Genomic DNA, 26,927 nt, shown 5'->3' with positions numbered 1-26,927 from the left:
GCATAATTAATATGAACGTTGTGTTAACTCTGAGGGAGGGTGGATCGCAAAGATTTTGGGTAGTTCACAGTTTACAACAGTTTCTGTAGTTTACAGTTTTTAACATTAGTCACAAGTTTTGGACTGAATGACAGTCATTAACAAAAAATGGCAAAATGTCAAGGTTTAGTTGGACAGCACAAGCACACACATAGTCAGTAGGCCTCTGAAAGCTGATTCATATTGTACCTGTATTGCATGTACAATCAAACACCCTGAATGTTAGCCTGTCAGAGAACCGCTCTTGGGCATTGTCGTCTTCCTCACTGTCTAGGAGTGAAAGAACCCCACAGTGTATGTTTCAGTGCATATCTTAACAGTTTGTGTGATAAGTGTCTTTTAAAAGCCTGAGGGATGAGGACTGCTGTACAAGAGTGTTCATTATATGTATAAGTAATGAATATTGACCCTAGGGTGTTGCTCTGTTAATACCATTTGTATTGTAAAAAGCTTTATTTCTGTCAAATATCAGACTTATAATTTAAAAGGCTACTTCATTGTGATCATAAAATTAAATGTCATTTAATTTGTCATTATAGGGATCCACTTTGAAAAGCTCTTTATTTGTTTTAATGCCTCAAAACATGAGCTTATTTAAATCCTTACGTGGTTTGGTGACCTATTTCAGGGTGTGGAACACTCTTACAGATTCCAGAATGCATTGCTGCACTGTTTCTTCTTGCTGTGGATTGCTGCAGATTAAATTGTGCCATTGTTGCGCATTCTTTACTTGGTCACTTAAACCGGCAAGTACAGACTCCTGACACCTCATGTAATCTGAAGACATAGCCAGCTCATTGCTAAAATAGTTCTTGTGAGAGTTTGAAATTTGTGTTTATGTCCATTTTATCTATGCACTAGCCCAACAGGAAGAAGGGGGTACAAAAGGCCTCACAGTGAATTTTGGGGATTAGCAGAACACAAGAACAAAGCGAGATGGAGCACTCTACATTTCAACGAAAAGTTCAGGATACTCCAGTGTTTCAACAAAATAAATGGTTGACGTGATTCATGTTAAATTTCAGAAGAGCTACCTTTCACTTTGAAAGTGGCTTTGAAGGTGCATATGGAGAGTTGAAAAAAAATGTTGCAGGGAGTTATAAATCATGTGTGCATTCATTAGTCAGACTTTAGAGAGGGGGAAATGTCACACTTTAATGTCAGAGCAGGAACAAATTATAGATGGAAATGGATAAATCTGTTCTTGCCTTTCAAACCAGCCAATGCCTACTACACTGCTAGGTAGGGAGTGTTAGAATAAATTTTGTTGAATTTTAGTGAATATAAATGTAAGTACATTATTTTTTCAGTGCGATTACAATATTCTTCCTGGTATTGTTCATTTGTCCAGATGTTCCTAATACCATTCTATCCACAGTGTCCTGGATTTATGTTTCCCTGCTATTTCTCTATGCTGTTCCCCCCCAGGTTAACAAAACTGCAGATTCTGGAGCTAAGGGAGAACCAGCTCAAGGTGTTGCCAAAGTAAGTTGACATCTCAGCGGATGTTCCAGCACTGCTGTTTTTCTAGGAAGAGGACTCGCCGTTGTCTTTATTTGCGAACAGGTGAAACAGTTGACGTGCAGGGAAACAGAGCCGATGCTAAGCAGAGTGAGTCTTAGCGGTTGGGAGTTCTGTTACTCCTGTGCCAGAGAATCAAATTCCACAGCGTTACATAATCGTTTCCCAGGCTACGTGCTGTGACAGGTTTTACAATCCAACGTTCAGACTTGCAGTGGCAGTTATTTCATCGGCAGAGAGTTTTTTGCTTGGTTTGCTGAGCGACTTAAGTGATTATGGAGTGGCTGAAAGTGCTTCGGGCGATGTTGTGAAACTCTCTCTCTCTGGTGCCTGGTGCCAGTCAATGGGTGCAGTTAAGCTCAGTGCGTTTGTGCGAGAGCTCTTCTGCACTTGTTTGTAGAGTAGCAGCAAGTCTTGTGAGAGCAGGTCTATTGTAAAGGCAGATATTACTGAATTTGAAAGAGGCACGTGCACACACACACCTGTGCATAAGCGAATCCATACATGCACGCACACACACACACATGCCAGACACAAATCCATACATGTTTGTGTGCACGCTCGCACACACACACCACATGCAAACACCTCATACTGCATGTTATATTATGTTTATTTATAGGTGAAGTGCTGTGAGCTGTGTTGCAGACACATCCTGCAGAATCAATATTTTTTATGTTCTGGTGGGTTTTGAAAATAAAAATGCATTTTTATGTTCCTCATTAACTGAAAACAGCTATTTTGGGAGTCTGATAATGTATTTCGATTAAATTTTACTTTACTAACGGAAAGTGCTAAGGCAGACATTGTTAGGTGTTAGTGTGATTGCTTTCATCCCTGGGTTCTGGATTTGGTCAGATGACACCCATTGCCTGACAGGCCCACAGCCAGCACTGGTATCTGTCACATTTCCGCATGAGTGCTAAGCAGACGCCACTGCTGTGTCCATTCCGGCTACCCCGCATTCACCCTGTGCCGCTGTCTCCCCCCCCCCCCCCCCCCCCCCCCACACTTTACTTCTGCAGAAGCATGCACAAGCTGACCCAGCTGGAGCGACTGGACTTGGGCAGCAACGAGTTCACAGAAGTGGTGAGTGCTCACCTCGTCGCCATGTCAACGAGGCACGGGAGGCGTCAGAACAATAGCCAGCGAGCCCGGGAGGGAAAGCCGGGCCTGATATTCATGATCCTGACACAGGCTGGGGGTTGCTCTGCATTCCCGAAAATCCCTCTTCAGAACAGGGCCCGCCAGAACAACGCTCCTCGGTCGCGGTCGGCAGAGCGCATAAAAATGCACGCAGGACCTGAAGACCCGTGCACAGCGCGCCTGCAGAATTCTCAGTTGTTGAGTAATGAAGTGTGCAGCTGAGTGTGCGATGGTATTTTTGGATATTGTTTTGTTTTCCCTCTCTCCCCAGCCTGAAGTTTTGCCGCAGCTGACAGGAATCCGAGAGCTCTGGCTGGACGGGAACAGACTGACGTCCATACCGGGGGTGTGTGTTGCGCTTGTTCGGAACTAACAAGATGCAGAACACCTTGGGGTGCTTCTTTCTGTGAAATGCTGAGTTTGAGTCAAATTGATTATTATACGCAGCATCCGGCCACATGATTTAAGGTCTTGGTTGAAGCACAGTGCAGTCTCAGCTTTCAGATATGGTCAGTTTCATCTTACTGGTTTCACTTTCAGCTACATTTCTAAAAAAAAAAAAAAAAAGGCCACATTTTTCACACAAATTTATCACGCAGAAATTTGATGTTTCTCTAAAACCGACAATGCAACAATGCATACCATTATGCGATTATACTGGCTTTATGCTACTGTATGATATTATGGGTTGATTGTATCCGCTTACACAAAGCTATTATTCACAGATTACACTTTGTACACATACTGAATGCATTATAACCAAAATGATGCAATATGACTGCTCTAAGGTACAAGCGACCCTGCCCTGTGACGGTTTGCTAATTGAAATGCAAAGCTTATTTGAAATAGGTCGTATTTAAAGCTTCGCTTCACTGTGAGTTTTCCATAAGCCAACCTTAATTACAGCTGGCACCGTGGGTTAAGACCAGCATATCCTGACTGCACCCATGAAAGGGCCGAAAGCAAGCTATACCACCGTAACCCGCATGCAGTCAGCGCTGTTCTCGTACTCGGTGAGCGTGTGACGCTCTGAAGCTAAGATCTATTTGATCGTTTTTTTTTTTTCCCCTTTGCCAGTGAAAGGGCCCTCTGACCCTCTTTGTTGAAATCAATTTCTCTGTATTTATTACCATGTGATTAAGCCTCTTACTCCAGGCCCCCGAGAGAGCCTCTTGTGGAATGCTGTTTAATCAATGGGAGCGTTGATGTGTCGCACAAACACGCCGGCAATCGGATTGAGGCTTTCAGGCTTTTTAAATTGGTCCGCCACCACAGGCCGTCAAACCCGCTCCCCCCAGGGCGTACGGAGTTACATCCCCGCTACATCTCTTTCATCATGCCTAATTATTAATTTCTCTCAGTAATTAAAGCAGATAATATTTTCAGATCCACAGAGAGGAGGTAATGTCTGCTGCTGTCCCAGCTGATTAGCTCGAATGTGATGCGATGTAGCTGCCGCCCTTGCTTTTGCAGTGCAGTGCGCGGTGGGGAGGCCTTGAATTCATTCTCTCTCACTCTCTCTCTGTTGTTACATCGGAAAAGCATATAGCCATATTTTCCCTTTGTGCAGCAGCAAGCCGATGATCAGAAGTCGGTTGCTTTCACCTCTGTATCTGCAGATGATTGGAACCATGAAGCAGCTGACCTACCTGGATGCGTCAAAGAACAACCTGGAGGCGGTCAGTGAGCAGATCTCTGGCTGTGAAAACCTGCAGGACCTTCTGCTGTCCAGCAACACTCTGACCCAGCTGCCAGGGTCCATAGGTATGCTCTCACTGCCTTCACAACAGCCAGGCACATGCTGACGCTCAATCCACTGTGCTCTCTGGGGGTTAATGGCCTCAGCTTGTTTGCTGTGTTAGCTTTCATTCAGCAGACTCTGATTACCTTGGCTGTCGCTAACTCTGCTACCTTTCAGTCTACCTGTGAAAAAAAAAAAACACAGCAAAATGACTGATTTTCCAGTCCAGGCACAATTTACTCTGCTTTATCAGCATGCTGGCACTGAGATACCAGTGCAGTGAGGAGCGGATATGACTCATCCTCTCCCATATTTTTGTGTGAGGTGAACTGCGTCATGGGAACATAAAAAACACTGTCTGTGTCAGTGGTGTCAGCTTCTGGTTCCAGAGAGCCAGAGTCTCGAACATTTTAGTCTTTCAACAGTCAGCTGACTGACACTTCGAAGAATAGATGATTTGAGTCCAGGTTAATGGCTGTGGTTTGGTTATTAAGATTAAGATCTGAGCTGAATGAGGACAGAGTCCTGTGGATGTCCGGTGGACACTGATGCTCACCAGTGTTTTCACCTCATGTTTTCGAACCAATTTCTTGTTGATCAAATCTTCACTGCCAAGTTATAGCTTGGTGACAATTGCAGGATGTTGTTTAGCTAAAGTACATTGTATGAGGACTTCTCATCCTTACAACAAACATATTTGTATTTATTCCACAAATGTAAAGTCAGATGCACAACAGAGTCTGTTACCCCAGAAGATTAGATATGCTAAATTTTTTTACTGTTTTGCTCCCATTCATATCAAGAGATCTGTGATAAAACTATACAGAGTAATGGGAATTATGAAGGTCTTTTTCTATAATACAAGGCAAAGATTTCAATAAATATAACTCAACAACTCTTCCCTGAGATATGTAAAAATGCATGGCTGTGGAACTGTGGAAGATAATTTTAAATGTTCTCTAAAACGTTTGCATGCTTCTAGCAAGTTTCCATTGCTTATGTGCAGTCTTTATAAAAATAAGGGAACATGTAGTTTGAATGCACTTGTATGCTTTTTCAGTGCAGAATGGTAGAATGCTTTTTTAATATATCAGGCCTAAAAAGCAATCACGTCAGTATTGATGTACCAAAAGAAATGGCATTTCTGGTATTTATCATCAGGCCACACTGTCTGTTGAAGAAAAACAGTCACGCTCAATAGCAGTCAGTATCAGGATTCTAAGCTCATTCATTGATTTATTACTTCTCCTAATCCATAGGCTGCCTGAAGAAATTGACCACACTCAAAGTGGATGAGAACCAGCTAATGTACCTGCCAGACTCAATAGGAGGGTGAGTACAGCACCACATAACGCAGGGCGATTCAGTGCCGGTCCAGGAGAGCGACATCGTCCACAGGCTTTCACTCCACTCCGGTGCTTAACTGCCTGACACAACTAATGACTGTCCTGATTGGGCCAATTGGGCTTCCCTTTCCCAGCTATGAGACAATAAATCCTGTGGACAGAGCAGGAAAGCTGTCTGCATAGCAGCCTTCACTGATAGTTGTTGGGTGCCCCTCATCCAGCGGGGAGGCTGTGGCCAATCATCACAGCGCATTCGCACCCGACGTCATTCACGGCCCGTAGCAGCTGCTTCATTCACTCCACAGCTGAAGGGCTCTCAGGTGGGCAGCACTGTGTAGAGAGTGCGAGTGGGATATTAATGATGTCATCAGCAACTGACGAGCTGGGACTGAGTGGCCTCTGTCTCCTGCAGAGGTAATCATTGGTCATCTACTGCAGTTCACGGGGCCAGATTCATCTGCGGATTATTAGCGCTAATCCCCACTTTAGCGTAATTCTGTTGGCACTGGTGGATCAGAGCCACATTTATTGAAATGCAGTAAAGGGAAGAGCAAAATCCAGTTTACTAGGGTATTTATAAAGGGCAGAAGGTCAAGGGACGCTGTTTCAGATTTAGATATACATGGGAGTGGTCAACAATATGGTTTCAGAGAGAGCCTTAATCACCATCTTACTTGGGGCAGCTGAGAAGCCACTCCTCAAAGCAAGCCCTTTGGGTTTACTCACATGGAACACAGTCGGTGTGTTTGGATTTACAAATTTTCCCCAGCGGTCCATTAGTCTGATTGGGTCCAAACAGCCTAATTGTTCCACATGTTAGGTTATATTTCCAAGACCGGGATTATGACAAGCGGATGGCACGGATTAAAATATAATTGCAAAGACGTCACTTTAATCCTTTTATGGATTGTCGACCATAATGATTAAACCTGATTAATCTTTGCTTTCGCTCTTCATTTTCAGCTCTGATCCATGTGTACATTCCTCTATCCTCTTTGTCTTTCTCCACCTTGGGCAGCATCTGTCAGTCCAGGGCTTTTCAGAGTTGCTCAAAGAGTGCATTTCATTGAAAGCACTGAGTGCTGGAGATTTATGGCACAAGGCACACACACTACATTCGTGTGCACAAGAAGAAATCCACAAGGACCTGCTCCTTGGCGATTGTCATGATATCGCTCGCTCCACATCTCCTGGGGTATTTATCTGGAGATTCTGTGGGAGGAGCTGGGTATTGTGCGTTTAAAATGAAAACACACAAACATCAGTGGGTTTTGCAGACAGCGGTCTCGGGTTCTGGCAGGTCCGCACGGCTATTCTTGGTGCCCACAGGAAGCAGACTCCCTTGGAGTGCACAGAGGTCAATGGGAAGGCTGAAATGTGTGGAACATGACTCACAGCCACCACCCACAGTTTCCTATGCACTGGCATGGAGTCACCATGCCAGTCATGTGAGGGGCAGAAGGGAAACACTCTGAAGTTCCTGAAGTTCAGAGGTGTGCTTACTGGGGCTTTTGTTTTTTTTAAAGAATGACTCTGCCATAGAAAGGTGGATGCATCATTCACCAAAAACTCCAGCTCTACTAGTTCTGGAAACACTAAAGCTAATGATATTAATGTTTCATCACAACAGAAAAGCATTGTCTGCAAAGCTTTTTACGAAACTTAAAAAAATGTAGTGATGATGTAATTTTTTATACCTGTTTTGGCTTAACAAGATCAGTGATCTTTGCTTTGGAGTCCTGGTAAAAGTATATGCACTTTGGGTACCGTACAAGAAACCAGACAAGAATGCACATGTTTGTATTATGCAAAACTATGAAATAGCGTAGGTGAAACTTACATTATGACCCCTTGTGCAATGAAACCACATCATTGTTATTGTTAACTTCTAGTATGTATAATGCTGGATAATCTCCAAAATCTCTAACCCCTGGCAAGTTCAAATGAAAAATTAAAATTAAATTTGGAGGATGTAGTACATTGTGGTAACATTCCTTCATATATTTTGGAAAAGCCTTCTGGGGTACCAGTTTTATAATTGTAACAGCAGTTGGACCAATACATTTGAGGTTCATTTGGACTAATCCTCAGCAGGTGCGAATGTAATCCCCTTTTATGTTGTGTTTTTATTCAAATTCATGCAGGTGTGTTTTATAAAAAAAAAAAAAAAGCTTTAGAACGTTTCCTCTTTCCTTCTGTAGATAATGCGGTGTAGCTTCCTCCCAGCTAAGCTGCTGTATACAAAACTTCAGAAATCCTATTTCAAGCGCAGACATGAAATATTTTATCAGCACTTCAACTTTAGAAAAGGAAAGAACTGAGTGCCAGACAGTTGCTATGTAACACATAACCTAAGCCTTCAGCATTAGAAGAGAGTCACAGCTAATATTTTAAGTGAATTAAATGGCTCTGGCTTAACCTACCTGTGGTAAAGAAGTGAATTCCAGAGAAAGGAATTTCCCTTAAAGGTCGCTTTCATCGAAGAGTGACATTTGTCACAACAGACATGCATTTTATCAAGTGAAGGGAGAAGTATGCACTTCAAATTAAGTGTATTTAATTTCTTCAGTTTTGGGTAATTTCATTCTTATATCAGATTCGGGCTAACTGAAATAATAGTAATTGGTCATAATTAGGCCACTGATTGCAATTCTCATAAAGGATTTTTTCCAACATTGTAAAAGTATTCTGCTAGGACTCTCTCTCTGATTGCGAATTAATATCCTCCTAATCTCTCACCTCAGGCTGCCAGAATTGAAAAAGCTGAGAGCATTTGATTTGACGTGACCCGAACAGATTTTACATTTCGTTCTCCTCTCCTTCTCTACCACCCTCCCCAGTCTCACACTGTTAGACGAGCTGGACTGCAGTTTCAATGAAATGGAGGCCCTGCCCCCGTCCATCGGGCAGTGTGTCAACCTGCGCACGTTCGCCGCAGACCACAACTTCCTGACCCAGCTGCCCTCAGAGGTAACCGTCAGCCACCCTGCATGTGCCGCGTGACTCACGGCGAAACCAGGCCTCACCGCTGTTAAATATTAATGTGAAGCATGGCCCTCGGAAAAAGATTTGGAGTGCAAATCAGATTCATCTCGGAGATTTACATATTTAAGTTTCCATCTGACTTCTTTTCTCTCTGTGCTGCGCTTTTCTCCCCGCGACTCTTTCCATGGTCATATTTCAGTTTCATTCTGGTTTCATGTTTTCTTTCGCTTTTTTTCCCTTTTCAAATGAAATGCTTCATTATGCAAGCGGTTTCCAAAACGCCCGTGTGTTCCTGCACAGACATGCTTTATAGTCATGTTGATACGGAAGCCTTCTGCAAACACTATGTGACGTCTTCCTGGATTAAAATGCAGTCTTTGAAGATGACTTAAACTGACCACCGAAAATACACCTGTCAGCGTTGGTCAAAAAGTCCCTGTCCTAACACTCAATTAACATTATTTGTGCTAGAAACATATCGCGATGTTTGCGCATTAGATGTCCTCTCATGCCCTCAGATTGGCAGCTGGAAGAACGTGACGGTGCTGTTCCTGCACTCCAATAAGCTGGAGTCACTACCAGAGCAGATGGGGGACATGGAGAGGCTCAAGGTCATCAATCTCAGTGACAACAGGCGAGTCCCAACGCCTCATCTCCAGCTCACTCCTTCTTCCTTTACCTCCTTCATCATGTTAGCAGTTGCCGAACAATTACTGTGCAGGTAAAATGTAAGAGACATTAGATCCCCTGAATTCCTCTGAGGCAAATGTACCTGTGCGGTGCGCAATTAAGCTTGCTGATCAGTCTAGCGTGTGCTTATTTGCTCTGCTGAATCATGTTGTAACGTGCTTTTCATTTCTCTCCAAAAGGCTGAAAAACCTGCCTTTTAGCTTCACCAAGCTGAGCCAGCTGACTGCCATGTGGCTATCTGAAAACCAGGTGTGAGCTTTTGCATATTGTCTCTCTGCTCATGTCTTTGTTTTGTCTTGCATGTAATGCTGAGTGCCTCTGATATAAGTGTTGAATATTGTTGCTGCAACTTTTTTTTACTGAACTATTTGTAATTAAGCACATGTTTTCTTCATGGGATGTCTACACATTTTGGAGTTTCGTGGAGTGTCTTTTTCTGAGACAACGAAGCGCTTGCTCAATTCATTGTAGATCGTTTTGCCACGCACACTAGAAATGTTTAGTGATCAAGCTGCTTCCTAGCATTTAATCATTTTATTGAGAAGAGAAAAAGTCAAATATTTAATTTACGTTAAATGAATTGCTGCAGAACTGCTTGTTGGTGCGAGGATGTGCTTTGGGTTTAGGCACTGGGATCAATGAAAACAACAAAAGAGATTAACTTTTTAACTTTTAACTTTTACTCGTGTTATAAAACATCACAACATAGTCCTTTGGTGGAGTGTGTTTTAAAACATTTCCTGTCACACTTGAGGGTTTTTTTTGCCTGTAATAGATTATCATAACAGAGCCACACATTTAAATGATAGAATGTGTGTGGTGATATGGCTTGTCTACCAATGCAAAAAGTGTTATTATTTACTGCCCTGGTGTTAGAATTTAATGATGTCACTTCCTGTGTCCTCCAGTCAAAGCCACTCATTCCCCTGCAGAAGGAGGAAGATCAGGAGACTCACAAGACCGTTCTCACCAACTACATGTTCCCCCAGCAGACAAGGACAGAGGACTGTGAGTGTCCCCAAACTAGAACAAGAACGAGATGACAGGACAGCCGCAACCACAGCTGTCTCTATCTCCCTCACTATCTCCATCTCTGTTTCTGTTATCACATGACTATCGCTGTCTCTGACTGCTCACAACACAAGACACTTGTGTTGGATTGCTGCACAGCTGCGTGAGGACATGGGAGCACACCTTTAAAATAACAGTCAAGCCAGGCTCTGTTGCAGGGCCTTTTCTCTTTGTCCAAACTGTCGAATTGAAGCCTGTTAGCAAGACAGCCATAACACTTCATGGCATCTCATTGCATTGTTCAAAAGTGGAGGAACTCTTTTCTCTGAAGTGCAAACTGTGACCAAGTCTAATTACACATGCATGCTTATGTTAAGCACACTTTATGTAGAATAATTTATGCTGTTAGTCTTGCATACATTTACTACTACAAGGAAAATGATGCTAATGAGCATCAGGAAAGGTTTCACATCAAAGAAAGATTGCAAACAACATTTTTGGCACCTAGTTCTATTAGTCTAGCTTCTAGGAACAAACTGTACACAGTGCAGTATTAGTCTATCTGGATAATGACTAATCATGATTTAGGATGCATTGCAATTTCAGTGGCTGTGAACAGTATTGTGGAAGTTCCCAGGTGATGGGATGATATGCTATGCTGTAAGTCCCATGGCTCTAATGAAATTATCATAAACTCAACTATTTTTGCTTGTGCCAAAAATTTAACTTTAAATAACAAAATTAGAAAAAATAGATTGGATGATGACAACATGGAAACAAGTTAATTAGTTTGAACAATTCCCTCTACCACCAAAATGGCAGTGGTTTCCTTAAATCAAAATCTTTATCAGTATTCTGTATTTGCATTCACAGACGTTTCCTCAGGTATCATATAAGATGTATTAATATTAATTTATAATATTAGTAAATGCTTATGTTCGAATTGTCTGCAAAGTATTCTTAATATATTTGGTGGCTTGTTCTATGAGTGGCTGATGTCAGTATTCAGCATGTGTGTTTCTCACTGAGATAAAGGGCTGAAGGTTTTAAATACATTGGATAGCAGTGACTGCACTGCCGTTTTCCCCCTGCTCTCTCCCTCTCCGTGCTGCTGTTCACTCTCTCCTCTCCATCTGTGTGTCCGTCCTCAGACATCCCCGTCTCCGACAACGAGAGCTTCAACCCCTCCCTGTGGGAGGAGCAGCGCAGGCAGAAGGCACAAGTGGCCTTCGAGTGCGACGAGGACAAGGACGATCGAGAGGCTCCCCCGCGGGTCGGTGCCGAGCGCCGTGCGCAACCCTCACCCACAGCCCGGCTTTCCGGGAAGCGCTCAATACCGAGCCTGGCCTGATAGCACGGGGGGAATAGTTTGATAGGAGCCTATTGCAGTTCACCATATTACGATTTCAGCGTCCCTATTCTGAAAAAGGCCCCAGATCAGTTTCTGTGGAAGTGTTTCTAATGCTGATCTAAGGTTTTTTTTTTTTAATCTGATTTTTGTCATGCCTTTGACGTTCTCGATATTCAGAAATGCACTGTAGAGTAATTCGGCGCAATGCAACCGAACTGCAGCGCCGCAGAGCGGGCGACAGGGCGCTGGAATTGGTAATTCCATTTCCCTCAGGGTCAAATTCAATTTGGCCTCCCGTACCTGAGTTTCCAAAAGCGTGTGTTTCAAAATCCAATACCCCACGCCGCACTTGATTTCATTGAAATTGAAACATAATTTCAGTTTTGTTCAGAAGTGACCTCAGGGCCGTGTGACTCATTCTGCTACGGCGTAGCTGTTTTTACTCACCTGCTGGGGCCAAATGAAAAATGGGTCATTTCGTCTCTGGCACCGCCTAATGACACACCATTTGGCTCTCTGGTCATGTCACGGGCACCTAGGATTGCCGGTGGCCACAAATGCATGTGTTCTCTCAAGCTGTCAAGGCTCGCTTGCGCTCCGTCGATACAGCGGCCTCTGTGACGTCTCTTTACTGCTGTGACACGCTTCTGTGTTACCGTAGGAGGGCAACTTGAAGCGCTACCCCACCCCGTACCCGGAAGAGCTGAAGAACATGGTGAAAACAGCCCAGAGCATTGCTCACAGGCTGAAGGAAGAGGGGCCGGGTGACGAGGCGGGCAAAGACGCCAAGCCGCGTGAGGAGGCTCACGTGGGACTCCAGGATGTGGGGATCAAGGTGTGCCTTTCCGCTGCTCCTCTTCATGGCATTCCTTTCTCCCTGAGTCATTTTTGGGCAATTCAGCTCCAAAGGGAAAACGTTTCACTCATCTGTAAAGAAGGACGCAAGCCTATCAAACAGATTTAGTGAGAACCTGTTGTCTTGTTGATTTTTTCTCCTACAGTGCAGAGACCATCTTCTCTCTCCTGTATAGTATTATATTGAAACAGAAAAAAAGTATGTTTTAGGTTAGAAATGTGTTATAGCGGTGTCCACTGGGATGTGTCTCTGGGTATTGAGTGTCTTAAAATGAATAACCTTCACATAATAATCTTCACATTTTTTGCCTTTCCATTCTCTTTTCCTATTTGTGAAATACAGATGGGTTGCACCAAAATGGAATTGAACGGAATGAGCATACACATTATGTAAATTTAACTGTATTCCCATACCTAATATGCTATTATTTGTGACTTTTTCCCTTGTACCGGCAGGTAATAGAAAATACCTACGCAAATGGCAAGATGGTGGAAATAGATCCAGATGCAGCTGTGAGCAATGCCCAAATCCGCAATGCGCCAGAGCCCAGGGAGCCTGCAGAGATCCAGAACGCACAGAGCAACCCGCTGAAGGCGCCCAACAACAAAGGGACAACAGCCAGTCATGAGCACGCTGTCACGGTACATGAAAATGGCTGTTTATTTCTCCAGCATCGTGGTGCTGTAATTACATTACCGTTTCTTAGCAGCCACTCCTATTCAGAGAGAGTTCCACAGCTTAAAAAAGTTTCACAGTATCTCTTTACACAACTGGACATTTACTAAGATGATTCAGGTATATTGCCTTGCCCAAGGGCACCACAGCAGTAGAACACCTGGGAATCAAATTGGCAACCTCTTGGCTAATTACCAGTAATCCGCACTGTTGCCCTTGCTGATAAACATGTGAACCAGAGAGATATTCTCACGTGTGTATACCTTTGTTTTCAGGTTTGTTATCTGTTTATTTATTGTAGGTAATTACAAGGGTGATGCTTTGCGGGGATTATTAGAGTTCATACGGGTCTGTGGGCCACGTTCATCACACAGAGTGTAAACAATGTAACTGCATGTCAGCCATAAACAAGAGCCGCATCATTTAAATACACCGGCACGCTATGATTGAGTATGGTGTCTCGGTTGTTCCGAAGTCCAAGGGCCAAGCGTGTACCGTGTACCGAGTGTGAGATTTATTACAGGCATGTTTATTGTGATGGATTAAGCGGGAGGATGTCACCAGCTAGAGGAGGAGTCGGCTGTAATACCTACCACCTTTTTCAGTTTGGCAAGTGTCAGATCCTCAAGTCCCACAATTTAGAGTGGATAGTAAACTACGAGGAAGCACTGCCTTGCATCATCCTAGTGCTGCATCTGTCTGCCTAACAGACCTTGCTGTAGAAACAAGGGCACCTAGACTGAATTTGTCATGGCTGATTTCCTGCCAAAAACACACTGCAAAACAGTGGCTGCAGACAGGCATTTCCAAACTGAATCAAATGTCCTTTATTAAGCGGCGACAGCCCTTTCTCTGCAATCACAGCATCTAGGAATCACTTAGCGGGAATCGTTTGCTGGGTGGCGTTTAGGGCCGAGATGGTGGGGACGCAGCAGTCCAGCCCGCCTTTTGCAGTCTGAGAACAGCACGAGGTTAGCGGGACCGCGCGAGTCCTGGTGGTTGTTGGTTAAATATTTATTTGAACTGTCGCTTCTGCAAGGTTGGCGGCATGACTTCATGGCAAGCGGTGGCGCGCGTCACGTGTTTGTCCCGGCTCCCTCGCGCCTGTTGTCCTCCCGGCCGAGAGCCTCTCTCACATCGCATCACGTTGTATTTGCCGACGGCTGAAATTAATGAAAAAAAAAAACTGGTGGTTTTGATTGAACGGAAGTGTGTGTCTCTGTGTGCGTTCTCCCCCCCAGGGTCTGAAGGAGCTCTCCTCAGGGGAGGAGGAGATGAAGATGGCGGAGATGCGGCCTCCTCTGTCTGAGAGCGCCAACCACCAGCCCAGAGTGGTGACGCTTGAAAAGAAAGGTACCGTGCAGGGACACCATATGTGATATGCGGCGGCCCCATAGAAACCATACAGTAGATGTGTCCGTGTTCGCATATGCCGTTGGAATTGTGTTATATTTAGAGTGCACAGTTGTGCTGGCTTGTTTCAGGAGACAGAGAAATAGATGCCCGTCACGGTGAGTTTGATCGCCATCTAGAGGACGCATTGATAAAAATCCTGCTCTGTTTGGACAGACAACAGCAAAGACGCCGACTCGTTGCTGGATGAGACGGTGGTGAACAGCAACCAGAACAACAGCAACTGCTCCTCACCCTCGCGCATGTCCGACTCGGTGTCGCTCACCACCGACAGCAGCCAGGACGTCTCGCTCTGCACACCGGAGAAAGAGGCTAAGATCCCCACCGTGCCCCAGTGCAGGTGAGTGGGGTCACCTCGGACACCACCTTTCCCCGCGTTCACATTTTAGCATCAGAGAGGCATTCAACAGGCAGGGTGCTACAAAATATACACAAAACATTTTCTTTATAATGGATGGGTCTTTTGTTTCTGTCAGAGTGGGCTTCAAGAATATTTCAGGAAGTTCAAGGAAGTTCATCATTTTTTATCAATCTTGATAATTTCAGATAATTTCAGAAAGAAATACTGGATAAGGCTGTTGGTATTTCCTTTGAATAGCATGTGCATTTGCCTCTATTTTCATCCATTAAAGCAGGTATACTGGGAGGGCTTTGCTGGCACTGCTGATATTCACTGCTTCAAAATACTAGGTAGAAATATCCGAGAGTTGAAGTTCTTACAGCTTTTTCGGTTTGCTTGGCTGATCTCAATAAAGATATTAATTTATCAATTTTTCACACTAAGTAAACCAAAGAAGTACAGGTGAGCATTGATTGTTGAGTGCAGGTGACCATTTTGTGATTAAAAAGAGTTTACTGTACACTTTATTTCTGCCTAAAATCTTAGTTAAGTAGTAATTCTCTTCATTTCCTACTGTCCAAGTGTCTGCAAGCATGTCCCTTAATTTTTATCCCTTTTAAAGATATTTATTCTTAATTTGCTTTAGATTATGAGACATTGTATGAATGCAGACCGCGGAACTGATTTTTTTGGTATTATTTTTATAGAACTTATGCAAATTATGAAAGAAGCTGAGGTTTCCAGAGCTACAGCAGTATATTAAATCTGAACAATAAGTAAATTATAATATTTTCCCAAATATGTTTTATAAAAATAGCAACTTTATAATTTCACATCCCTTTTATATAGTAAAATGTCCATCTTTCGCTGCTTGATTTTATGAGTTCAGGGAGATTTCTGCCTCAGTAGATGGATGAAACAGATGACCCTTTTTTCCCAGACTGTACGCCCTTTTTTGTTACTGTTGTACAGAAAAAGTAATACGTTTAGACCCATCTTTTATGAGGCTGTTATGTGTGGTCATGACACTGTAAGTATAAACTGATGGATTGCCTTTTTCCTTGTGTGAAATGAACCAGAGGCAATGTCTCATATTTACTTATTTATTTATATGTTCCAGGCAAGAGGATGAAAATCAGAACCAGCTGGAGGACACGGCCCCCCTCCTGCAAAATGGGAATGGATCTGACACGTTGCCACGACCTGAAATTGAGTGCCAGAGGGAGTACGAGTCGAGCCCAGAGAAGACGAACCGGTTTGACCTCTCCGTGGAGGAGAAGCTGGCGTTCATCGAGAGAGGGATGGACCTGAAAAATGGCCTGGGCGGGCCCTGCGACCAGTGGGATCGGATAAACATGAATGTGTCTGAGCTGCCTCTGGACAACGCAGCGCTGCTGGATGACCGAGGCAAGACCAAGGAGACCGCTGCCCAGGAGGGCTTTCAGAAAGGGCCAGTGCTGGACAACAACAATGATAAACCTGCACCGGAACACCTTCTAAACGGGAACCAGGCCCAAAAGCAGACTTTCCCTGAACATGTCAACGGACATGCGAACGGGAAGCCTGAGGTCGTGCGGACGGCCGCGGTGGAGGTGACAGCTGGCGGTGAAACGCCTCTCTCTCGAAACACCGACGAGCTCTCTCCGCAGAAAAGAGGAACACCCGCTGTGGTTGTCAAGTCTCAGAGCTTCAATAGCATGGAGACGGGCGGGGTGAAGATTTACGAAATCGATGGTGGCGCTGGACCATATGAGGCTGGGGCAGCAGAGAGGGTACCTGATACCAGCACGCAGGGTCAGAGCATTGTGCGAAGCAAGTCTGCATCCCTTCTCAACGATACCCCTCTTCAAGTCTACCCAGGATCCTCTGTGTCCTCCTCGGAGCTGAACTCCGGTCCCAAGGCCCCGGCAAGGTGTGACGCCAATGCAGGGAGGGTCTTGGTCCCTACCAGTGCACAGCTGCCCCAATATAATGTCCAGTACACCACGACCGCCATACCCGCCGATAACTTGTGGACTCAGAGGACCCCTGTCCCACCTGATCCAATATACCTCCCGCCGCATCACTCGCTGGCCAATACCAACTACTCCAACCGCAACAATGCCCCGCCCTACCATCTCCAGCCCCAGCAGCGGGGTTTGGGAAAACCCCCGGACATGCGGGGCAAGGACAGGTTCCTGCCCCCTGCCCCGACGAGGGGCGCCGTTCAGAGACAGGGTAGCAACGCCTCCACTGCCTCCATGGCCTCCATGGCCTCCATGACCCTCCAGGACCCCCGGCGAGTTCAGATGTCTGAGGGAGAGTACATGACCTACTGGGACCTCCAGGCCATGGGGCGAGGGCCCCCCCTGCCCATGGGCCCCGGGGCCCAGCGGCCGCTCTCTGCCCGGACGTACAGCATTGACGGGTGCAGCGTGCCCCGCCCACAGAGCGCCCGCCCGCCTGCCCACGAGCTGCCTGGGAGGACCATGTCGGTCAGCGACTTCAACTACCAGCGCAACAGCCCCAGGAAGTGGGCTGGCACGCGCGTGAAGTCGGAGGACTCCTTACTGGACTCGCCAGGCAGTGGGAGGGTGCCCGTCGACTGGAGAGACAAGGTGCTGCAGCACATCGAGGCCAGGAAGTTAGAAAAGGTACGCACCTGTTTCTGAGGCTGGCCCCGCGGCATTGTGTTCAGGAACAAGGACAGAGAGTGCCAGTTTCAATGCAGGGTCACTTCTGAAATTCAGCATCCCATTGCCAAACTGTATTTAACAGCTGTATGTAATGTCCTTGGCAAAACATAGGTTCCAGAAAGCAGTCAGAAATCCTGTCATTACTCAATTCTACATGTGGCTGACATTTTGTACTTACCAGGAGCGCTCCACCCAAAAACTGTAATTTTTTAGGTTCTTTCTAGCACACAAAGTTTCATTTCTGCCAGTTTGCTGGCCTATGCCGGTACCTTCCAACCCAGCTATGCTGTCAGCATGTGGACATAATTTTTGTGCATTGTAAAATCCTGGCAAATGTCAAACAAACAAAGTCCTCGTAAACATGCAACAAGTCTCTTGTGAGTTGTAGTTCAGTAACTCATACTCAACTCAAGTTACACGAAAAGGACCACTGTACATTTCCCTTCCGCCAAAAAATACCAAAGTTTCCTGATGGTGAACTTGAATTAGCGGGAGATTGGCTTTGGCTCTAACAGGCTCTGTGCTCCTCTGTACTGAGACTCGAGATGTGATCACTACGCAGATAAACCCAGAGACAGAGACCTGATTAATCACATCCATTTAGTTGTTAGCGCCAGCCTCCCTCAATTCAGCAGTCAATACAGAATGCCTCTTGCTCTTTGGTCGCTGATTTCATTAGGAACCGCTTGAAGAAATAAGACATAATTGTTTCTAAAGCCAGACTGCAGGGGATGAAAGTAATTATTCGCATGCCAGGGTTGGTTTTTGCTGTATTACAGAACGTCTGTTAGTGAGGTCATATTGACAAACCTTGCAGTCCTTTTTTCGAGCATATGGTCACAATTAACGAGAGCAAACTTTCCCGTTAGCTTTGGTTGTACCACATTCTCAGTCATGCTTTCCCCCACGCCAGCCTCCATGGGTAGTGCTATCTGTCCGAGCTCATGGTTTGTTGACGCGGAACACCGCGGGCCATTCGGATTCACAGACGCGCATTCGCAGTGGACTGGGTGTCACTGCTGGTGCGCAGGTTTGAGTTGTTGTCCAGGGCGGCCATGAATAGTCATGAATGGCAAACAGAGGGGCGAGCACGGAGTGTATCTGAGAGTGCCGCTTGCATACAAATGAGCGGGGAGGGATACGTGGATCGGGCGACAGGAGACCATAGGCATCCCCCCCCAAACCACACACACACACACACACCCCCTCTTCCCTTATCTCCACCAGACACACAGTCTGGCTTTAAGGATCCGGCTCTGGCTCAAGTTTAAAGCAGAATCTAATCCGCGGTGAACCTCCGTTGCTGATCCCCAGGAATACCTCACATCTGTGGACTACAGGGGGGTCACGTGGTCCTCCATCTGAAACGGGTGCTTGACTTTGCTGCTCCTTCCTCCTTTTTCTTTCCTAATTTAATACCTCAGGTTTGTTTCAGGCATTGATAGAATCAATATGTTGTTGGTGCAACCAGTCTCGATGGCAACAGAACATGAGATTGCTTTGCTGTCTCCCTCAAAGAAGTAACTCAAATGGCCTCAGCATGAGCACACTGTCTGGTCTGGGAGAGAGATGTTTGGTAGGACTTTCACATGACAGTTATATCCACCATGAATGCAGATATCAACACAACATCCTGGAAGTTCTATGGTCTGAACTGAGCTATTAAAGGCCCTATGTGTTTAGATTATTTAAGAGGATTTCAGTTGTACTATAGGTATAACACCTAAATCTATGCTGATGCTGACAAATAATGAGGAGTTGTACGTATTGATGGGAATCTACAGCTCTCTGTGGAAGGATCAGGGAAAGATGAATCAGGTTGAGCTGAATATTTATGTCCATCTGGGTGAAGGTGAAGTGTGCATAAACAAGACAAGTCAGTTCAAGCTCTTTGCTTTAAATTAACAAATGATACAGCAGGGGCATTTTCTTCCTGACACATCATAAAACAGACTTGCAGATTCATTGCATGCGGTATTCTTCTCTCCCTGTCTTTTTGAATATAAAAGAGAAGTAAATGTTTTATCCACAGCACTTTCACATCTCTCTTCAGTAGTAAGCAACAATGTACAAAATGTTATTGTTCCAGAACCTATAGTGCAACAAAGAAAGAACTTACCCAGGTTTACTCACTTAAGTGCACATTAAGGGACTATTAGACTTGCAGTGTATTACGAGTTGGAATTGTGTGGGCTTGCTCCATACGCCAACACAAGATAAAAGTCATGGAAGGGACTAGAATCACAAACTTAAGGATAGCAAAAGTTATGGGTTTCCAATGTAGGAGCAAAACTTTTAAACACTCTTGACTCAGAATTGAATTAGTCATTACAGACAGTGGAATGCAATATGCTTCACACTAAACAAACATGCTCCTGTAAAGGAGAGGCCAAGCAGATTGTTAGCTCTAAGACTGAAACACTGAATCTATGGCACTGAATCAACAGCAAGTACAATAAAAATGGAAATGAAACAGGGCTTTTTCATAGAGACCAAAATATTTTCCTGATAGCAGTCCGTTTTAAAAAAAGACCTGTGTGTGAATGCTTATATACCTATAGACCTTATTTACTCAATAAAAGTATGATATACAGACTCATCCGTAGGTAATTTGATTAATTTTCGATAAACTATGAATTTTAAAAGGGCAACAGGCGTCTGAAATATCTTCTCAGGATGCACCATATCGTTGATAGCTCTAGCTCATGGCTAATTCTATGACATCTGCTCTTTTACACAGATAATTAATTTGAGAGGACTGAATGACATACTGTACCATAATTTATCTAGTCTGTCCATGTTTGCCAATTGTCACCCTTTTGAGAAGCTCGTCAGGGGTGCCCCATATTTTTGACATTATTTTTACTTGGCAACCATCATCCCGAGCTGTCACACACTGTCACAGTGCACATTAATTTCCTCCCTCAGTATAAATTCATCAGGTGTGTCTTTAGGGAGAGGTATTTTAGCAAATCCAGATGCAGCCACATGGTAATGTTTGTGCTGAAGTTAATGACTGTTTGTCTTAAGGGCTTACAGCTTCTCTTCATACGCATAAAAATTATCCTCTGGAGGCGGCAGTATTGCTCAAAAAAAAAAAGAGAAGAAAAACAGCACAAATCTGTGCATCGTCCAGTTGAGTCACATATTTGGCCCTGGGCACCTTTGCATTTTGACTAGTCTGGTATTTTTTCAGGCAGACTTGACATGTCCATAAATTGAACAGACCAGTGGCCTTGGAGAATTCCTAGAGTGTAAAGAGAAAACAGGTAGGGAAGATGTCCCAGGAGTGTTTCTCTGAAGGACGAGGTCATTTATGAATTTTGCTATTTTGTTTTTTTGCTGTTAGTGCTGGAAATCTCCAGATGGTGCGCTTGATTTTGTATTTATTTCCAAGCCTTTTCCTTATTAAAGCAATGACAGTGATATATTCCCTCATGTCCTCATTCAGAGGACGTGAGGGAATATACACAAGTTACAGTGACGAAACTGCTTTTGTCACGGATACAATGTCTAATGACCTGTTTTTTAACGATAAGGCACATGCTGTATAGCGGATAAATAATTTTTTTTTTAACAATATTTCAGTGGAACCTCCTATAGCATGAGAGCAGCTGTTGCATATACAGGGTGGTGGAGTTTTGGTTGATGCTATGTCTACCCCTGCAGTGAAGAGTATGCAACAGCAATGCTTCCTTGAGCAAACTCACTATGCCTGTGGCTAGGCTTTGACAGCGCACACAGGATGAGTGGATATTAAGATCAAGGGGAACCTGGCATGTTTTCCAGGAGATCAGTGTTTGTTTTTTATAAATATTAAAATCCTCTGGTAAATACGTGTCAGTGTTTTTTCTACGATTTATACATTTATGTGTACATGCGTGATTTTACATCTGTGTACAGGTATTATTCAGGTGGAGTGTTTGGTATCAGTGTTAAATACAAGCTATGGTAACCAGTGAGAGCATGCTAGTCAATTTAATTACTGTTGTTGATTTTGGATTCCAGCTGAATGCTGCATAAGATGGTAGGGGTGCCTTTTTAAACACATTTTCCCAGCTTGCATTGTACCATATTTGGTTATAATCAGATTCACTGAAATAGTAAAGTGCAAGAAAGCTTGTGCTATTGCAGATATAGCCACTGCTTGGTTTTGGTGCAGCTATGCTATCTACCTCTTCCTAACCACTGCACTGTGCCTGTGTGACTTTGGTTGCTTAGGTTGTAGGTGACACATACTTCATGACAGTGTAGTTTTCCCTTTTAGTTGCTGATGTTAGTAGTACCTTGCTTACCGGCTTCTTAATTTTGCAAATTCCCATGTAAATATCCATGAAGTTGAAGAAATTATATTTACATGTGTTGCTACATGCGTTGCTTATAGTGCACTTTAATTCTGGATTCACGAACGTGAATGTGCTGAAAACCACTACCTTAATATGAAAATACCTGCACAGATCCAGAGTCTGTGCTTTGGGGCAGAATTTGTTCAAACCAAATAAATATACATACCTGTCACGCCGGTGCCTGGCTAGGCTAATTAGATAGAATGTGAATAGAACATCAGAGTACAAAGAGAACAAAAGAATGCTTTTAGCTACAGAAGCAAAGAATCATGGTCCAGGTGCCACATTAGTGACACCCTGTGGTAGCATAATAATAGCATGATAGTGAAAAAACATACCACATTTTTGATCTACTGAAATTTAGCAGGATGCTGAGCAGGCTTGCCAATGTAGTTATGGTTAACATTCTTGGAATTTACAAATGTTGTCTGTTGATGTATCTGCTTTGCTGCAGAAAGTTCACGTTACGAGGGGTTGAAGTTTGTGATACCACAGTAATTTGTATGTTACCCAGATGTTCCTCTCCTTTATAGTGCCACAAATAGTCATTGATAATGCTTAACTGACTTAACTGACTTCATTCATTTCATTTGCTGAAAGAGCATCCTAATTTCACTACCCTTTGTTAATTTTTAGAGCAAAATGTATTGGGATTATCTATATATTTTTAAAGCGATAATAACCAAATTCAGGAATCATTAAAATGCACTGATAAAAATAAAATAAATACGAAAAAGGAAAGCTGATTTTTTTATGTCAAACTTTAGTTTGATTCTGTCATATGAAAGGCTAAGTAAAAGGCCAGTGGTATTTGAAAAGGAAGAAGGAGTCAGAAGGAGTCTCTGTCTATGCTCCACAGGTGCCTTACACGAATGGACAGGTTTGTCCTTGGGCGCGACCCCCGATGACCTGTGGTCAGATGCCCGTGGTCCGACACCCATCCAGAGAGCAGCTTATAGACTACCTGATGCAGAAAGTATCCCCGCAGCACCCGGGACCTCCCTGCCTACCCCATGAGCTCTTGCATAAGGAGGTAGGACAGAGCTCTGCTGCCTGTGTGTTTGACTCAGTGAATGTTATTAAATATTTTCTATGTCCATTTGACTGAGTTCAGATCAGTTTAACAGTTTGTGTAATTTACTTATTCCTACTTCAGCCTGTGTCTGTTTGTGAATTTGCCTAAATAGGTTGCCCATGCTTCAGAATTATAATAGCATAAATAAAAGACATCACAATATGCTTATACTCAGAACAGATGAGAGGCATCTTTTTTGACTGTTTGGTATGATGAACTGTCACATTGATCACTTTGATATTCACCAATTTAATTTGCTCTGACATCTGCTAAAAGAGGGTAAAAATGTATGACATTTATATTCAGATTTTTCCCAACAAATCACAAAGTCAGGTTTTATTCTGCGTCACGAGTTTTTTTTTGGGAGTATTTTTCAGAAAATACCTGAAAAATAATAATCACATTAATCTGTGTGTCAGTGAATGCATTTGTTTTCACTGCGCCAGGTTTAATGTTAAACCCCTAGTTCACTCAGTGTTTGCTGAATCAGTATTTAGTTGGTTTCAGCTGGGCATAAATGCATTTTATTCTGGTCAGGTATCAGCCTTGTTCAGTGTGTCCATTGCACATGTTCTGTAGTGAGTGTCCATCACAGGATAAACTGACTCTGCCACATTTTGTCGCTGCAGGTCCGTGTGAAAATTGAGAAGAACCCAGAGCTGGGTTTTAGCATATCGGGAGGGGGCAGGGGCAATCCTTTTCGTCCAGAAGATAATGTATGCAATTCTGATACTTTTCTCCATACCCCATGTACTATACTATTGTTAATTAGTACTGTATGTATTGTACTATTGTTAATTTCTCTGCATTCTAATGGAAAAATTCCAATGATTAAATGGACTTTGTGCTTTTTAATCATCACAGTGTAATGCAATGTAAGTTTCTCTTTTGAGCAGGACAACACAACAAAGCATGCATTAAAAACCCTTAAAATTCAGAAGACTCAAAAGGCTCAAAATGTTCAGGCCGTATGCCTGACAATAATGATATAGATTGTTTTAATAAGAAAGTACAACTCGTTGATCTTCCAGGGCATATTTGTGACTAGAGTCCAGCCAGAGGGACCTGCATCGAAATTCCTTCAGCCAGGGGACAAGATAATACAGGTACTTCATCACAGGTTTTGCTTGTACAGTCATTTAATGCAGATATTTGGCTCCATAATCCTGACATGGAGCATGTATTGCTTTAACAATCAACAGGATCTGATTAAAATCAATTTCAACAATGATTCCTAATGTTTTTTCCTTTCTGTCCCTCCCAAGTAAGCTCTGTCACTCTGTATTGTCTCATTGCAGGCAAATGGATACAGCTTTGTTAACATTGATCATGGACAAGCAGTGTCGCTGCTGAAGACATTTCCCAACACGGTGGAACTGATCATTATCAGAGAAGTGCCTGCGTAGCAGGAGAGCAGGAAGAGGAAGTCCACAGTTCAGCAAGAGGCAGTGGGAAACAAGGAAACGAATAGATGAATGTTTGCTTTATCATTGCTCTATATAGAGCAGCCAGTCCTCTGAAGAGATGTTTGAACCGTGTACGCTGAATCGCATTGGCGCTTCGGTATGAAACCACTGTGGCAAGTGGACTGGTCTGGGGTAACAGACACAGCCGTCATCAAGGGATGCTGTGTTTATTTTTTTACCACGCTTGCTGATAAAATGACGGCCAACTGTCTGGATAAAAAGAACTTACTTGTACAGACTTGTAGCGTTTAACTACGGTGTATTGTAGCTGGCCACTAGGGGGCAGGGATTTCTTGTTGTCACAATCTGTGTACCTTTATTTTTAAATGTGTCTTTTTTGTTGCTGAAACCACTTACTCAGTGTACAGGATATGAGTCAGGCCAGTGGACAGTGCTAGTGTGGTGCCTGACTGGGTTCTTCATTTTGCTGGATGGTGCTGAACTCTGCCCTTTTGTTCCCCAGTCTGCCAGCGAAGGGCTTTTCAATAGCCTGCTTTCGCTCGGAATAGCAGCATGCGGCGTGTCACCAGTTGTGGTCACGCCATCGTTTAAAGCGGCGTGGTAAACACAGTGGGGAACAGGGATCACTGTTGCTGCAGAGCAAAACCTCCTGAAAGCTTGACATTTAACCTACATTGGATCCAAAGCACTTGTTTGGCAGAAAATCCATTAGATTCATTCGCAAAACAAGGAGTTGCTGCTCGCTATGTTCACGTGGTTTTGCTCAAGTTCGCCCAAGCTTTGAAAACATTTCAAACTTCCCTGACTGGCAATGGAAACACCACTTAAGACCTGCCTCTGATCACGGCCTGGAGAATACAAGAAATGTTCTCCATATGTCAAATGCTAGTTCTGAGTAATGGCAAAGAGATACTAGAGGAACTGAGGGAGAAAGTAAAAGTGTAACTTCTCAGCTATAATACGCCTTGCCCTGATGTGTGCTAGGCAGCCAAAGCAGATGGCTAAATGGGCACAGGCTTATTCTGAAGGGAAGGGAATGGCATCCTGGTGGACTGGCATGAGCCCCAGACCCTATACTGATATGACACCATCATGAAGGGGTTCACTCTCAAATTAGCCAACCAGGGTGCTTATAATGCCCTAGTTTCTAACTTCTTCTCTTTTGTGGATTTGAATCAGTATTTTAACAACTTTATTCAGTTAAATAAGCGTCTTCATTGGAATCATATTAGATTTTTTTACTCTCTTTCACATAGGAACACAATTTCCTCCATGCATTTTTGTCTTGGCAAGAACAAGGCAAAGAACATGGGTGAGAAATGCCATGGAGCTGGAATTCTGTGAATCCATGATTGAGCCCTCTGATGTAGGTGATATTCATTAACCTGGACAGCTAATGAGATGTCTTAGTCAGAGCTGAAGATGGTTGTTTTTTTTTTTTATTATTTTTGTCAGCGAAAAAAATATCAGTTTGTATTTGTTAAATCTGAAACCCTTCAGATACACTCTAATTGTTATACAGGATTTTATAATGTGCATTTTTTAAAGTGAAAACATTTGTTTTTTTCTTTTTTAATTTGCATTTGAAAATGGAATATAGCGTTTTCATGGTGTTATTGGAACGTTTTCATGATGTTATTGCCTGCAATGCCCCAGTTTTTTGCATAAACACAGCAGAAACATAGATTAGGCATACTTAGATGGCCATACTTTCATCATTTCCAAGTGTTCCCAGTCACCGACTCAACAGCGGTAGCAGTGTGTGTAGATTAAATTATGCACTAGAGGTGGTCAATCTTTTGAGTGAGTGCCACATTTAAGGGTGTCATCATTTATTGTATGTATACATTAAAAAAATACCTTTGTTATAATTGCTTTCAAAGCATACGTTAGCTTTAAATGCACCTAGCGCTTCAGAGATTCAGACATTATGAAAATGGACAATAATGTTTTGTTTGAATCTCCCTTTAAATAATGATTTCAGTTTTGAAGTAGATTTTTGCACTTAGAAAATTGGACTTTTTTCACATTAAATATCATTTTGTGTCATTGTACAATATGGACCCAGTCAGGATTGAAAACAGTTTTTTTTTTGTCCATGGTTATATGTCAAAGATTCTCACAACAACTGTGTTTTAGAAAAGATAACCTGTTGAATCATACTTATGATTTGAAATATTCAGATGGTCATGTAAAGATAACAACGGGGTCCCATTTTTAAAATGCCTTTGTCATTATTTTCAAGTGAATCAATGATGATAACAATTATTTAATTTAATTAGCGTTAACA

General features: G+C 43.4%; 1 protein-coding gene across 3 annotated transcripts in view; it reads left to right on the top strand.

Moving 5' to 3' along the window:
* The window catches only part of LOC118776266 (erbin-like), a 64,721-nt gene extending 38,151 nt beyond the window's left edge, over positions 1–26,570 (top strand). For all 3 annotated transcript variants that reach the window (XM_036526462.1, XM_036526465.1, XM_036526461.1), the window contains exons 7-25: positions 1,468–1,524; positions 2,586–2,649; positions 2,978–3,052; positions 4,326–4,470; positions 5,707–5,779; positions 8,634–8,763; positions 9,297–9,412; positions 9,648–9,717; positions 10,377–10,476; positions 11,631–11,752; positions 12,492–12,665; positions 13,142–13,327; positions 14,603–14,714; positions 14,931–15,114; positions 16,235–17,747; positions 22,995–23,168; positions 23,840–23,926; positions 24,242–24,316; positions 24,509–26,570. In XM_036526462.1, the coding sequence (XP_036382355.1) occupies positions 1,468–1,524; positions 2,586–2,649; positions 2,978–3,052; positions 4,326–4,470; positions 5,707–5,779; positions 8,634–8,763; positions 9,297–9,412; positions 9,648–9,717; positions 10,377–10,476; positions 11,631–11,752; positions 12,492–12,665; positions 13,142–13,327; positions 14,603–14,714; positions 14,931–15,114; positions 16,235–17,747; positions 22,995–23,168; positions 23,840–23,926; positions 24,242–24,316; positions 24,509–24,616 (3,565 nt within the window). In that variant the 3' untranslated portion in view covers positions 24,617–26,570. The remainder of the gene's footprint in view (positions 1–1,467; positions 1,525–2,585; positions 2,650–2,977; positions 3,053–4,325; positions 4,471–5,706; positions 5,780–8,633; positions 8,764–9,296; positions 9,413–9,647; positions 9,718–10,376; positions 10,477–11,630; positions 11,753–12,491; positions 12,666–13,141; positions 13,328–14,602; positions 14,715–14,930; positions 15,115–16,234; positions 17,748–22,994; positions 23,169–23,839; positions 23,927–24,241; positions 24,317–24,508) is intronic.
* Positions 26,571–26,927: the final 357 nt, after the last annotated feature.

The sequence above is a fragment of the Megalops cyprinoides genome, chromosome 4, assembly GCF_013368585.1.
Source record: "Megalops cyprinoides isolate fMegCyp1 chromosome 4, fMegCyp1.pri, whole genome shotgun sequence".
NCBI lineage: Eukaryota > Metazoa > Chordata > Actinopteri > Elopiformes > Megalopidae > Megalops > Megalops cyprinoides.
Note: the sequence above shows the minus strand (reverse complement) of the source record. Positions and strands in the feature narration are given on the sequence as shown.